This window comes from Manis pentadactyla, chromosome 15, assembly GCF_030020395.1.
Source record: "Manis pentadactyla isolate mManPen7 chromosome 15, mManPen7.hap1, whole genome shotgun sequence".
NCBI classification, from domain to species: Eukaryota; Metazoa; Chordata; class Mammalia; order Pholidota; family Manidae; genus Manis; species Manis pentadactyla.
The window spans coordinates 23,348,890-23,364,948 of NC_080033.1; the positions used below are offsets into that span (position 1 = coordinate 23,348,890).

The 16,059-nt window shown below is 39.6% G+C and overlaps 1 protein-coding gene across 5 annotated transcripts in view; it reads left to right on the forward strand.

The window, feature by feature from the left end:
* The window catches only part of CEP89 (centrosomal protein 89), a 91,519-nt gene that overhangs the window by 63,538 nt on the left and 11,922 nt on the right, over positions 1 to 16,059 (forward strand). For 4 of the 5 annotated variants that reach the window (XM_057493001.1, XM_057493002.1, XM_057493005.1 and 1 more), the window contains exons 15-17: positions 822 to 989; positions 1,590 to 1,731; positions 4,392 to 4,481. In XM_057493001.1, coding sequence (XP_057348984.1) covers positions 822 to 989; positions 1,590 to 1,731; positions 4,392 to 4,481 — 400 coding nt within the window. The remainder of the gene's footprint in view (positions 1 to 821; positions 990 to 1,589; positions 1,732 to 4,391; positions 4,482 to 16,059) is intronic. The other variant, XM_057493003.1, reaches the window with a different exon arrangement.

Here is a 16,059-nt window from a genome sequence, read left to right on the forward strand (position 1 = left end):
GAGTAACTAAAACTAGTAAACTAGACAGCAGTGGAAACTATCTGGAAAATCCATACTGGGTGTTCAGGGAACCAATCCAGGCTGAAATCATTGAAATTATGTGACAAGTAAGGTAGACTCCAAACACATGCAATCTGAGGCCTGTTTGCCAGCCAGCCAGCCAACCAGCTAGGAAGTAACCCCTACATGGTATCAGAGAGATCCTATCTCTCAGAATGTTGGGCAGCCTCTGTGTGCATGGCCCCACATATTCAGTCCTGGTTATTGCATGAAAAGTTAACCAGAGAACCAATAGAGAAATAACTCTTTTCTTGAGCCTCATTTTGCCAGAATTAAATACTGAAATTATATGTATTCCTTATTCTTTTGTTTCTTTTTTCATAAAAATATATAATTACTTTAGTATGAAATAAAATTTGTCTTAAAATTAGGATTGGAGGAGGTACAATTATAACTACGTAAAAATTAACCTGTCTTAAATTTTGGAAGGAATAGGGTATAAGTAAGTGTGTGCATGTGTGTGTGGTGTGTGTACAAACATATACACATACATACAGACATAATAAAAAATTGTGGGCAGAAAAAAGGGTTAAATTTTGATCATCACAAAGTGTATGCCCAGCCATGCCCTCTCTGCTGTCCAGGGGGCTCCATCCCAGGTCCTCCAGGGGCTGGGCTATGGAGGTGTTTCCCCAGAGGTCTTCCAGAGACCCACCCAGGAGCAGGAGGGCTGGACTGGCCGTCACTTTCTTGGTAGTGGCGGCTGCCCCATTTTAGCCTCAGTGTACTGGACACAAGCCTGTGATGTTTTTGTCCATCAGCCAGTTGCAAAAGGAAGAAGAGAAAGAAAGTGCTGAGATGGAAGAGTTGATGGAAAAGTTGGCAGCCTTGCAGGTGCAGAAGAAGAGCCTGATGTTAGAGAAGAACAGCCTGATGGCTAAAAACAGAGCGCTGGATGCTGAACTTGAAAGGGCACAGAAAATAAATCGGTTTTTATGCTTTTTTTCTTAAGCTGTTTTTTTTAACAGTTAAAAAAAGATAATTGAATGTTGTTCTATTTTATATTCTTTAACTTTTAAAATCCTTGATGGAAAGGGAAAATTGAGAGTATTGGCTATCAAAATAAGTGTAGGCGAAGCTTTTCTGTTGACTGACATTAACCAACATTTCTCAAATCTATAGTTCAGTTATACTTGAAAGTCATAATGCTGTGACCCTAAGACTCAGAAGTTCTAGAAGTTATTTCCTAACCATTTCCCAAAAGTTTACTTTGGAATTATTGGATTCCTTTTTCTAAAATATCTTTTAGAACATGGGCCAAGAAATTAGTAGAATAATATATAATTAGGTTATAAAATGTGTTATGTATTTTATGATTCCTGTTAACTTGGCTTGGAGTCAGTAATTTTGATTTATTTATAATTAAATTCAGCTACCTTTTCTCACCTCGGGACAGTAGAAGATTGAGGTTGCTAAAGAATCTATTTAAATGCTAACATACTTGCTATTTTTATAATACAGATATTCCCTATGCCCTAGCCATTCAGGCTAATGAGTTTTTTATTCCACTGTTTGGGGGAACTCTCTAGGAGATCTCAAAAGACAATGGATGTCCTCAAAAAGCAGGTGGAAAAAGCCATGGAGAATGAAATGTCCGCTCACCAGTACCTGGCCAATCTTGTTGGCGTGGCAGAGAGCATAACCCAGGAACGTGACAATCTTAGGTGTCTGGTAAGTTTCTTTAATCACTTAAGCGCACTGCAAGTTAATACACCAGCATAATTTGAAGAGTATTTTTTTTTATATAAAATTACCCATAGAAATGTTCATCTTTTTAACTTTTAACTGCAAGTTTTCAAATTCTCCAAAACTTTATCTTTCAATCATGGAAGAAAAACACTTTTTAAAATTAATTTTATTTTGGTATCATTAACCTACAGTTACATGAAGGACATTATGTTTACTAGGCTCCCCCCTTCACCAAGTCCCCCCCACATACCTGTTCACTGTCACTGTCCATCAACATAGTAAGATGCTGTAAAATCACTACTTGTCTTCTCTGTGTTGCACAGCCCTCAAGAAAAACATTTTTGAAAGCCAGATAACCTAAACTTTTAAATAATGGCAAGTGATATTTTAGAAGACAAATGAATAGAATTAGTCCATTTAACTAGATAGTCATCGCATTTATTACACATACAGAGAGATTTAGCCTTTATATTCTGTAAAGCTGCCTTACTATAGTCTCTGAAGGTGGAACATAAGTATCATAGACAGGTTAAGTAGAGTTTCATCCTAATGACATAGCTTAAAGGTCACAAAGATGCAGCAATAATAATATTCATCCCATATTGTTGCTAGTAGCACCGGTTCCCAGGGAGGGAACTGTGTAAATTATTGGTGGTTGTAGATGATGGAGCACTGCCAGCCTGCAAGAGGGATGCCATGGACATGATTCTTGGCATCTCCACATTGCTTTGAAACGATATGTACAAGAGATTGTGTGGTGAGAAAAGACAGATGCGATGCCAAGCTGATAGAATTTACCACAAAATGTAACAGTGAGTTAGATAACTGCATCTCCGGGGGTGGAATTATAGACAACTTTTAAAAAATCCTTTTTACTTGTCTGTGTTTTATGATTTTTCTGTTTTGAATGCATATTGCTTACATTTTAAACACTTGTTTAAGCAGTATTATAAAGCTCTGGCAGTATAGGATCAGAAATAATTTAATGGATGTCATTACAGAACAGATTGGTGGACTTTCTGAGAAATCAGCAAACTTGGAAGTAACTCAGCCCTTCTCCAGGAGAGTGAGGTGTGAGGAGTCTGTCAGGATGTCTCACAGGCCTATTCCCATTTGACAGAAAGATACTAAGTTCCTTTGTAAGAAAATGGACTTAGGCTTTTAGCCATTGTTTATGTAAGAGGAAATATAAATAGTACACAGCTGGGGTGTGGTGGTGTTAATCTCTATTTTTAATAAAAGAAATGCTAATTAAACCAGTCTTGAGATACCATTCTGTGCTTATATTGTTTTGCTGAACAATGGAAAGTGCCAAACAAACCCGTTCTTCTAGCAAACATTCATGAGGATCTGGCCGCCACATGTCAAGCGGCTCTGTAAAAGTGAAGCCATCTTGTTTGCATGTCAGAACACATAGGTTCCCCCAGGATGCAGGCCACGTACCTCCTGTAGGCCCCCAACTTGGGGCATAGACCACCCGAGCTTCCATGATGAATCCGAGATCTTCCTTGATCCTCAAACGGCCTGGCCCCCCTTAAGGTCCACCCCTCATATCTATGAGCCCAGGATAGAAATACATACAGACAATACACTGTCCAAATACTTAAAAGTTACAGATTAAGCCAACAGCCTGTTAATGAAATATGTTTCTTTCCCCGTGCCTTGACCTTTGTTATTATGTCCTGAAAGCCAGGCCCGCATTTAGAATCCCTAGACCCCGCAGACATAGGGGGAGCTGCTCTCATCCCACCCCAGCTCTACCTGATCTCTGTGTATTCAGACTGCTCTGCCTGTGGCCCTGCAGACTCCTTGCCCTGGGAGCCCCAAGACCAGCCCCTCTAGCTGGGGTCCAGGGGTGACATTGGCTGCTTCTGCCCTGTCCTGGGACTGTGGGCTCTGCACCCCCACTTACACAGTCCTGGCTTCCTAGGCCTTGTGAGAGCCCCTTATATCTTAATTTATTGATATTGGCATCCTAATTTGTAATCCTGCCTTTAGGATGGGTTTTCCATGTGTCTTTTGACGTTATTTAATTCTGTGTCTTGTTTTCCCTTCTGGAAAATCAAATTGTCTCTACTAGCCTACCTTAGAAGGAATGCTCACCTTTACTTATTTTTTAATTTTAGCATTTGAAATAGTTTGTAGTGCAGAGTAGTTTGTTTCCCATGTGGATATTAATCTTAAATCATTCAGCTTCAAATGAAACCCTCTTGGATAGCTGCCCATCCATACGGCATTATGCATTCATACTAAGTTATCCTTAATGTAAGTTATCCTTAATGTGGTAATTATTCAGATAGTCAAGTTCAAAGTTTATTTCCATCATGGCACTTACTCCTTGAATATGACCGAAGGAATGATGAACTCACATCTCCCATTTGTGCCCAGGAGGGGTGCCTAGCATGCTGCTTCTGGTTTTTGCCCCCTCCTCAGTTGTGGCCTAAGTTATGCCCCCCGCCCTCACACAGGGATTGGGGGTTCAGAAGTGTCAGGGCAGGAGGGGTATTGGACCAGGACATGTGGGAGAATGGAGATTACTTTTAAGTAGTAATATTCTTTGCAAGGAATTCTTTATTTTTAAAATTTTTCTGTAAATTTAAAAACTAAGAGCAGATTGTTTTTCTTCTCATTTTTCTTCTTAGGCCAAATATTTAGAAAGTCAGAAGCATGGAGTTCTCAACAAAATGATAGGAGACAGTACTCGCTTGGGAAGGTTAGAGGAAAAAGTCAAGGTAAGTAGTCATTTAGCCTGAGAATTCATTTTCAAATGGGAGTGGAGGCTTACCAGGGTCAGATTTCCATGTTGAAGAAAAGGATTCATTTTGCATGTATGTATCCCTAATCATCCACAGAGTGAAGTAGTACTGGGTTTTGTTGCCAGAAATAGCACCTCTCCACTCATTAAATAAACTTTGATTCATCCACACAATGAGATACCATTCAGCTGTTTAAAAAAAAAGATAGTGTGAGAGAGAGAGAGGAGGGAGGGAGGGAAGGAAACGCGGCCCAGTGTCCAGGCTTTATGATCAAGCCCTGCCCTTGTTGCAGTGAGAGAGCAGCATTGACCTGCTCCTCTCTTGCCTAATCCTGATTGCACCCTCCGGTTTCTCTAACCAAAAAAGCCGCTCTCATAGACTGACTGTCCTCCCCTTGGCCACCTCCGTCGCCTGACCGCCATCCTCCCGATCATCTGTGTTCTGCCTGCTGGCCTCTGAGCATGCGTCCACAGCCTCATCAGACAGACCAGCTTCGCGGGCGGCGGGGGCGGGGAGAGGACCAGCAGGCTTGGGTGGAGGGCAGGGAGGTCTGTGTGAGGACGTGGAGCTCCAAGCATGAGGAGTAGGACCTAGGACCTAGGCTTAAGTGCATATATGTGTAGGACGATGATGACAAGGGCCTAATAAGTGGAGAAATAGATTGATGACTTATAATATGGTGGAAAATTAACAAACTAAGAAAATAACACATTGGTTGGCTGTGTATAAATACTTGCGGTATGGGTGGAAATTTACATATATGTATATGGAAATTTATGTTGTGGGTGTGTCTCGTTTTAGGGAACAAAAGGTTTAATCCTAAAATATTTATTTTTAAAAAGTTAAGTGTAACTTAAAACTGTTCAGACCCAAATGTATGTCCCTATGTGAAGAATAGATTTTATTTTTCCTAGTTTCATAAATATTACTTAAATAATGTGGATATGAAGTTTTTGGAAGGCACACTGCCTTGTAGGTGTTGATTATCAAGCAGTACAGAGATGCTGCCTGAGGGGCTTTCTGGTTTCCAGGGTCTGCCACATGCAGCATCCATGAGCTGCCCGGATCTGGATTCTGGGCTCCCCCAGGGAGGATCACCTCCATGTAAGAAAACTCAGGGAGGAATAGCATACCCATCAGAGCATCACTCTTCCTGTTGATAATAGGCAGTGGCCCTTTGTGGTCAGGGACATTCTCACCACCTATCCCTCTGTGGACCAGAGCAGCTCTGTCCATATTCCCAAATGGTGGGCCTTGAGTCATGAAGCTACTTGAAGGAAGAGTTCCTTTGCTGGAAGGAGAGTTGCAAGTGCCTGCCTTAGTCCCACACTCACAACTCAGGGAAATTTATTCTGTGGCTTCTAGTGATAGGGATGATTTGAAATTTGACCATACAGCTTTTGGAGTTATACTGACTTGTAATATGTCATTATAGATTCCTAGCAGGTATCTTTAATTTTCTAGGAATTTTCTTTGTGTAATATACATGCAATATCAAAGAATGTTCACTATCTGACACAGTATTAAAGTAAATGATGATGTGGTAAATTTAATTTTAAAGTACACTTAGTTGTCATGATCTGAACTCCAAGCAGGATAAAGACAAGGGAGTTCATATCTAGGCACATAGTAATGAAACTGCAGAACACCATTCTGCAGAATGGCAAAGCAAACATTTTCAAAGTGGCCAGAAAGTCAAGTGTGTTTTTACCCACTTTGTACCTACAAGGTCAAAAATTAAGAAGTTTGACAATACAGAGCATTTGTCAATCACATGAAGCAATGGGAACTTTTCTGCTTTGCTCCTGGGGAAATTGACTCAAAGTTTTAATAAAGTAGAACATTCATACAGCTCACAACCTAGCCATTCCTCCCTTATCCTTTCCAAATAAGGAACCTCTCACATAGATGCACCAGGAATCATGTAAAGAAATGATCACATGAGCATTGTTTAACATTGCCCCTAATGAAACAACCCCATATCCATCAGCAGTAGATAGATAAATTGTAATGCATTCATAGAGGAATACCTAATAGGATTGAAAGTGAACAAAAAATATTTACAGTATTGTGGGTGAATCTCATAAGCATCATTATATGTGAAAAAAGCACAACATAAAATGAGTATCTACAATATGATTACATTTACATAGAGTTTAAAATAGGTAATATTAGATTGTTTGGTGCTTACACAGGTTGTAAAACTAAAAAAGAAAAGGAAAAGGTTATAGCAAAAATGAGATTAATGATTATATCTAAGGGGCTGGGTCCCTTGGGGACTCCCGGGGTGCTGTAATATTCTATCTGCTAACTTAGACAGTAGTTACATGGTGTTTGCTTTGTTGGTATTCACTAAATTATTCATATGTGCTTTATCTGCTCCTCCCAAGTACCTATCACCTTATCAGTGAGGCATACCTTGACTACTTAAAATTTCATCCATTCTTCCACACTCCCGATTCTCAGTACCTTGCTTTATTGCTTCTTCTGTAGATAACATCTTCTAACAGACTATGTAATTTTTAAATTATGTTTATTGCTTATCATCTGTCTCCCCTGACCAGGCTATAAGATCCATAAGGGAAGGGGTTTTTAAAATGTTTTTATTTGTTGGTATTTCCCAAGCACCTAGAATAGCACCTGGCACATAGTATTCAATAAATTTGATAAATACTGGGGAATTAATTAAATAATATATTTTACAATTTAAAAAATTCAGCAAAATCAAAAGCAGCATACAAAATAGTATCTCAACTCTGCATCAGAAAGGCTAAAAAGAATACACCATCCTATTAATCTGCACAGAAATATGATGAGTAGTCATGAGCCATCAGCATGGATTTTTGTTTTTTTCTGGTTTTCCTGTTGGCTTTTCTTTCCAAAAGAGGCCTGATCCTCAGAGTGGTTAGTTTTATCTGGGGAATTTATCTCATTATTGTTCATCTAGATAACAGCAGTAAAAAGTCCCCAGAGAAGAAACCTAAGAGCCAGATCCAGATTAGACAGTGCAGAATCTCTGGGAAGGTGAAGAGAAGAGACGTGGAAAAGGCTTCAGAAAATTCAGAAGTGACATGTCAGGAAACCCCAACAGAAGTTGACTAAAAGTGAGGATGTCACATTGGAAGTCAGGGCTGTGAAGAGATCTGGGAATTCAGAGCTGCAGGCAGAAGTCCTTCCCAATCAGGCTGGATTCAGGGAGCCAGAGAAAGGGCTGCAGGGGAGGTGGTATGTGAACTTGGAAGTTGACCCAACCAATCATTGCTCCCACCTTCCCAGGAATCTCATCTCATCCCAATGGAACTAAGTGGCCTCCATACAAAAGTAAGAAAAAGGGAAAAAAATAGAAATGTAATTTACCTACACATGATGAAAATACATCAAAATTAATGTTACCACAAAAGAGATCAAAATTGTAACCCATACTTACTTCAAAGTGAATTGATAAACAGGTAAGTGAATAGATAAGGAAGGAGGCCAAAATGTAGCTAGATACCTAAAATATAATAAAGTGGCCAAAGCTAGGAAGAAAGCTCACAAAGCAGAAACACAGATGGTCAGACAAAGGAGGATAAGAAATGGAACTGCCACAACTCGGGAAAGAAATAGAAGGAAAAGAGAAACCATTTCAGAACTACAGACTCAATTACAAGAGCACAAGGAGAAAGATATAAAAAACACAATCAGGGGCATAAAGATAGAAATGAGAAAGGCAAAGACAAGAAGGCAGAAGTAAAGATGTAAAAACAATTTAGTAGAAAGCATTGGAAAACCAATATACACCTATTGTTAGGGTGCCCAGAGAAGAAATCAAAACAATGGAACTTATTCTTCTCCAAGCTATAATTCATAAATACTTTCCTGAAATAAATGAAGATTTGAATCTACATATTGAAAAGACTTTAAGATGAAAGAATACCTTGGACAACAGGCAAAATACCAAGACATAAGAAAAATAAAACCATGCTGACACCAATAGTAACACTGAGTGCCAAGGAACAGTGGAGTGCCATCTATAAATACTCAGAGAAAGAGAGAAGGAGCCTGTGATGTCTCATCCAACCAAGCTACTCTGAAGACAGTTTTGACCACATAAGACTTTTGGGGAACATTTTTTCTATAAACCTTTCCTAAGGATCAGTCAACTTGAATCAGCCAATCAAGAAATGATTGAAAAGTACCAGTAGTGAGCAAAGAATATATACTTTTTGGTATCATTAACATACATCCAGATAACAGCAGTAAAAAGTGTGTAAATGTGAGCAACATTATGTTTACTGGACCCCCCACATTACCAGGTCCCCACCCCCATGCCCCATTACAGTCACTGTCCATTAGCGTAGTCAGATGCTATAGAATCACTGCTTGTCTTCTCTGTGCTATAATGCCTTCCCTGAGCCCCCAACCCCTGCTACATTATGTGTGCTAATCGTAATGCCGCCTTTTCCCCTTATCCCTCCCTTCCCACCCATCCTCCCCAATCCTTTTTCTTTTGGTAACTGTTAGTCCATTCTTGGGTTCTGTGATTCTGCTGCTGTTTTGTTCCTTCAGTTTTTGCTTTGTTCTTATACTCCACAGATGAGTGAAATCATTTGATACTTGTCTTTCTCCACCTGGCTTATTTCACTGATCATACTATCCTTTAGCTCCATCCATGTTGTTGCAAATGGCAGGATTTGTTTTCTTATCGCTGAATAATATTCCATTGTGTGTATGTACCACCTCTTCTTTATCCATTCATCTACTGATGGACACTTAGGTTGCTTCCATTTCTTGGCGATTGTAAATAGTGGTGCGATAAACATAGGGGTGCATCTGTCTTTTTCAAACTGGGCTGCTGCATTCTTAAGTTAAATTCCTAGGAGTGGAATTCCTGAGTCAAATGGTATTTCTATTTTGAGGTTTTTGAGGAACCGCCATACTGCTTTCCACAATGGTTGGACTATTTTATATTCCCACAGGCGGTGTAGGAGGGTTCCCCTTTGTCCACATCCTTGCCAGCATTTGTTGTTGTTTGTCTTTTGGATGTTGGCCATCCTAACTGGTGTGATATCTCATTGTGGTTTTCATTTGCATTTCTCTGATAACAAGCGATGTGGAGCATCTTTTCATGTGTCTATTGGCCATCTGAATTTCTTCTTTGGAGAAGTGTCTGTTCATATCCTCTGCCCATTTTGTAATTGGACTATTTACCTTTTGTTTGTTGAGGTGCATGAGCTCTTTATATATTTTCGATGTCAACCCTTTATCAGATGTGTCATTTATGAAATATTCTCCCATACTGTAGGATGCCTTTTTGTTCTAGTGATGGTGTCCTTTCCTGTACAGGAGCTTTTTAGTTTGATACAGTCCCACGTGTTCACTTTTGCTTTGTTTCCCTTGCCCTGGTGATATGTGCATGAAGAAATAGCTCATGTTTATGTCCTAGAGAGTTTTGCCTGTTTTCTTCTAAGAGTTTTATGTTTCATGACATCCATTCAAGTCTTTGATCCATTTCGAGTTTACTTTTGTTTATGGAGTTAGGCAGTAATCCAATTTCATTCTCTTACATGTAGCTGTCCAAAATTTGAATTTTGTTGAATACCTTTTCAGCTTCTATGGAGATGATCACCAGTTTGCCAACACCAGTTGTTGAAGAGGCTGTCATTTCCCCATTGTATATCCATAGCTCCTTTATCATATGTTAATTGACCATATATGCTTGGGTTAATATTCAGACTCTCAATTCTGTTCCACTGGTCTATGGGTCTGTTCTTGTGCCAGTTCCAAATTGTCTTGATTACTGTGGCTTTGTAGTAGTGCTTGAAGTTGGAAAGCGAGATCCCCCTGCTTTATTCTTCCTGCTCTGCATTTCTTGGGCTATTTGGGGTCTTTGGTGTTTCCATATGAATTTTAGAACTATTTGTTCCAGTTCGTTGAAGAATGCTCTCAGTATTTTGATAGGGATTGCATTGAATCTGTAGATTGCTTTAGCCAGGATGGTCATTTTGACAATATTAATTCTGCCTATCCAAGAGCATGGGATGAATTTCCATTTATTAGTATCCTCTTTAATTTCTCTTAAGAGTGTCTAGTAGTTATCAGGGTATAGGTTTTTCACTTCCTTTTAGGTTTATTCATAAGCATTTTATTCTTTTTGAGGCGATTGTGAATGGAATTGTTTTCCTGACTTCTCTTTCTGCTAGTTCATCATTAGTGTATAGGAATGCAACAGATTTCTGTGTATTAATTTTGTATCTTGCAACTTTGCTGAATTCAGATATTAGTTCTAATAGTTTTGGAGTGGATTCTTCAGGGTTTTTTGTGTATAATATCATGTCATCTGCAAACAGGGACAGTTTAGTTTCTTCCTTACCAATCTGGATGACTTTTATTTCTTTGTGTTGTCTGATTGCTGTGGCTAGGACCTCCAGTAGTATGTTGAATAAAAGTGAGGAGAGTGGGCATTCTTGTCTTGTTCCCGATCTTCAAGGAAAAGCTTTCAACTTCTCACTGTTAAATATAATGTTGGCTGTGGGTTTGTCATGTATGGCCTTTATTATGTTGAGGAATTTGCCATCTATACACATTTTGTTGAGAGTTTTGATCGTGAATGGATGTTGAATTTTGTTGAATGCCTTTTCAGCTTCTATGGAGATGATCATGTGGTTTTTGTCCTTCTTTTTGTTGATGTGGTGGATGGTGTTGATGGATTTTCGAATGTTGTACCATCCTTGTATCCCTGGGATGAATCCTACTTGATCACGATGGATGATCTTTTTGATGTATTTTTGAACTCGGTTTGCTAATCATCTATGTTCATCAGGGATATTGGTCTGTAATTTTCTTTTTTTGTGGTGTCTCTGTCTGGTTTTGCTATTAGATTGATGCTGGCCTTGTAGAGTGAGTCAGGAGAATTCCCTCCTCTTCGACTTTTTCTGTTTTAATTTTTTTTATTTTGGTATCATTAATCTACAATTACATGAGCAACATCATATTTACTAGACTCCCCCAATCATCAAGTCCACCCAACATAGCCCATTACAGTCACTGTCCATCAGCATAGCAAGATGCTATAGAATCATTACTTGTCTTTTCTGTGTTGTACAACCCTCCCAGTGATTCCCCACTACATTATGTCTGCTAGTAGTAATGCCCCTTTTTTCCCCCTTATCCCTCCCATCCCACCCATCCTCCCCAGTCCCTTTCCCTTTGGTAACTGTTAGTCCATTCTTGCGTTCTGTGAGTCTGCTGCTGTTTTGTTCCTTCAGTTTTTTTCTTTGTTCTTATACTCCACAGATGAGGGAAAGCATTTGTTACTTGTCTTTCTCCACCTGGCTTATTTCACTGAGCATAATACCCTTTACCTCCATCCATGTTGTTGCAAATGGTAGGATTTGTTTTCTTCATATGGCTTAATAATATTCTACTGTGTATATGTACCACATCTTCTTTATCTATTCATCTACTGATGGACACTTAGGATGCTTCCATTTATTGGCCATTGTAAATAGTACTGCGAAAAACAAAGGGGTGCATATGTCTTTTCCAATTGGGCTGCTGCATTCTTAGGGTAGATACCTAGGAGTGGAATTCCTGGGTCAAATGGTATTTCTATTTTGAGTTTTTTAAGAAACCTCCATACTGCTTTCCACAATGGTTGAACTAATTTACATTCTCACCATCAGTGTAGGAGGATTCCCTTTTCTCCACATCCTCGCCAACATCTGTTGTTTTCTTTTGGATGTTGGCCATCCTAACTGGTGTGAGGTGATATCTCATTGTGGTTTTAATTTGCATTTATCTGATGATTAGCGATGTGGAGCATCTTTTCATGTGCCCGTTGGCCATCTAAATTTCTTCTTTGGAGAAGTGTCTGTTCAGATCCTCTGCCCATTTTTTATTTGGATTATTTGCTTTTTGTTCGTCGAGGTGCGTGAGCTCTTCATATGTTTTGGATGTCAACCCCTTATCAGATATGTCATTTATGAATATTCTCCCATACTGTAGGATGTCTTTTTGTTCTACTGATGGTGTCCTTTGCTGTACAGAAACTTTTTAGTTTGATATAGTCCCACTTGTTCATTTTTGCTTTTGTTTCCCTTGCCCGGAGAGATATGTTCATGAAGAAGTTGCTCATGTTTATGTCCAAGAGATTTTTGCCTATGTTTCTTCCTATGAGTTTTATGGTTTCATGACTCATGTTCAGGTCTTTGATCCATTTAGAGTTTAGTTTTGTGTATGGGGTTAGACAATAATTCAGTTTCATTCTCTTACATGTAGCTGTCCAGTTTTGCCAACACCAACTGTTAAAGAGGCTGTCATTTCCCCATAGTACGTCCATGGTTCCTTTATCATATATTAATTGACCATATATGTTTGGGTTAATATCTGGACTCTCTATTCTGTTCCACTGGTCTGTGATCTATTTCCTCTTCAACTTTTTGGGAAACATTAAAGAGAATGGGTATTGGGTCTTCACTAAATGTTTGATAAAATTCAGCCGTGAAGCCGTCTGGTCCAGAAGTTTTGTTGTTAGGTTAGTTTTTTGATACCAGTTCAATTTCCTTCCTGGTAATTAGTCTATCCAGATTTTCTGTTTCTTCCTAGGTCAGCATTGGAAAGTTGTATTTTTCTAGAAAGTTGTCCATTTTTTCTAGGTTATCGAGTTTGTTACCATATAATTTTTCATAGTATTCTCTCATAATTCTTTGTATTTCTGTGGTGTCTGTTGAGATTTTTCCTTTCTCATTTCTGATTCTGTTTGTGTGTGTAGACTCTCTTTTTTTCTTGATAAGTTTGGCTAGAGGTTTATCTCTTTTGTTTATTTTCTCAAAGAACCAGCTCCTGCTTTCACTGATGCTTTCTATTGTTTTATTCTTCTCAATTTTATTTATTTCTGCTCTAGTCTTTATCATGTCCCTCCTTTTACTGACCTTCGGCCTCATTTTTTTCTTCCTTCCCTTGTTTCGTTAATTATGAGTTTAGACTGTTCATTTGAGATTGTTCTTCTTTCCTGAGGTAGGCCTGTATTGCAATATATTTCCCTCTTAGCACAGCCGTGGCTGCATCCCACAGATTTTGCGGTGTTGAATTATTGTTGTCGTTTGTCTCCATATATTGTTTGATCTCTGTTTTTATTTTTATCAATGGTCGTTGATCCATTGATATTTTAATCCATTGATTATTTAGGAGCATGTTATTAAGCCTCCATGTGTTTGTGGGCTTTTTCATTTTCTTTGTGTAGTTTATTTCTAGTTTCATACCTTTGTGATCTGAGAAATTGGTTGGTAAAATTACAATCATTTTGAAATTACTGAGGCTCCTTTTGTAGCCTAGTATGTGGCCTATTCTGGAAAATGTTCCATGTGCACTTGAGAAGAATGTGTGTCCTGCTGCTTCTGGGTGTAGAGTTCTATAGATGTCTATTAGGTCCATCTGTTGTAGTGTGTTGTTCAGTGCCTCTGTGTCCTTACTTATTTTCTGTCAGGTTGATCTGTCCTTTGGAGTGAGTGGAGTGTTAAAGTATCCTAAAATGAATGCATTGAATTTTGTTTCCTCCTCTAATTCTATTAGTATTTGTTTCACGTATGTAGGTGCTCCTGTGTTGCATGCATAGATATTTATAATGGTTATATCCTCTTGTTGGACTGACCCTTTTATCATTATGTAATGTCCTTCTTTGTCTCTTGTTACTTTCTTTGTTTTGAAGTCTTATTTTCTCTGACAGAAGTACTGCAACACCTGCTTTTTTCTCCCTATTTGCATGAAATAGCTTTTTCCATCTGTTCACTTTTAGTCTGTGTATGCCTTTAGGTTTGTGGTGAGTCTCTTGTAAGCAGCATATAGATGGTTCTTGCATCTTATCCATTCTGTTACTCTTTGTCTTTTCATTGGTGCATTCAGTCCATTACATTTAGGGTGATTATTGATAGATAAGTACTTACTGTCATTGCAGGCTTTGGATTCATGGTTACCAAAGGTTCACGGGTAGCTTCTTTACTATCTTACCGTCTAACTTAACTCACTTATTATGCTATTATAAACACAGTGTGATGATTCTTTTATTTCTCTCCCTTCTTTTTCTTCCTCCTCCACTCTTTATTTGTTAGGTGTTTTATTCTGTACTCTTTGTGTTTCCCTTGACTGATTTTGTGGATATCTGATTTTATTTTGCATTTAGTTAGTATTTGGTTGGTCTCCTTTCTTTGCTGTGGTTCTATTTTCTCTGGTAACATCTATTTAGCCTTAGGAGCACTTCAATCTAGAGTACTTCCTTTAAAACACACTGTAGAGGAGATTCAAGATGGTGGCATGAGAGGTGAGGCATAATTAGTCCCCACACCACATATAGTGTGGAAATATAGTTAATACAACTAGCCCTAAACAGCAACAGGAATGATGGCTGCACCAGACTGCATACAGACCTCACATACAGAGCAGACCTCACAAAACTGGGTATGAAAGCCTTGATCCGGCGGGGCCCAAGCCCTTCCTCTACCTCAGCTCACCAGTGGGAGGAAGAGAAATGGAGTGGGGAGAGGGTGGAAACTTAAGACTGCTGAACACCCAGCCCTAGAGGTCTGCTTTGGAGCACAAACCTACATTGTGTGGTGCACTGGTGGTTGGTGGGGTTGGGGAGCTGGGACACGCAGAGTGCTTGAGAGACTGTGATTCTGGCCATTTGTGGAGGACTGGGATCCACATATGGCCACTCTGGGGAACAAAGGAAAGGCAGGCAGTCTAAGAGGCTTCCTAGCAGTGAGAGGGCTGCTGAAGGGGTGGGGTTTGCGCAGAACTTGCTCCGTGGGAAAAGGGATAGGGGGACAGGGTTGTCTGGGCGCACTCTGCCCAGCAGGTTGGGAACTTTGAGGACCTTCAAGTGCTCTGTCCCCGTGGCTGCCTACTCAGCTCTGAGGCCTGCCAGTGAAACGCAGCCTGCTGCACCTACCTCCTTTCCTGCCAGCACATGCTCACAAACCGGCAGTCACTGAGCTGGCATCAGGCCAGCCAGAGAGACGCCCTGCCTACAACAGCTAGAGATGCTGAGCACAGAGGCTTACACCTGTGTGCTTGGCCCACTGGCTCTGATACTGGAGACAGGCACTACAGCCAGGAATCATGAAATAGATCTTTCCTCCCCACAGGCACCAGTGCCACTCCCCTACAATCCCCAACCTCACTCAAAGGGCTGAGAGCTCCAGAGACTAGAGCTTCTGCGGACTAGAGGGCACCACATAGAATTATGAAATGTCAAAGGAACCTGGTTCAGACAGAAATCTCACAAACCACAGAAAAAGGGCCAAATGAAACTGAACTCACCAATCTGTCTGAAAGAGTTTAAAATAAAAATCATAAACATGCTAATGGAGGTACAGAAAAATATTCAAGAGCTCAAAAAAAAATTTAAGACAGAGATTCAATCATTAAGAAATTCCATATCTGAGACACATGAAAAGATGCTCCACATCGCTTGTCATCAGAGAAATGCAAATTAAAACCACAATGAGATATCATCTCACACCAGTAAGGATGGCTACCATCCAAAAGACAAACAACAACAAATGTTGGTGAGGTT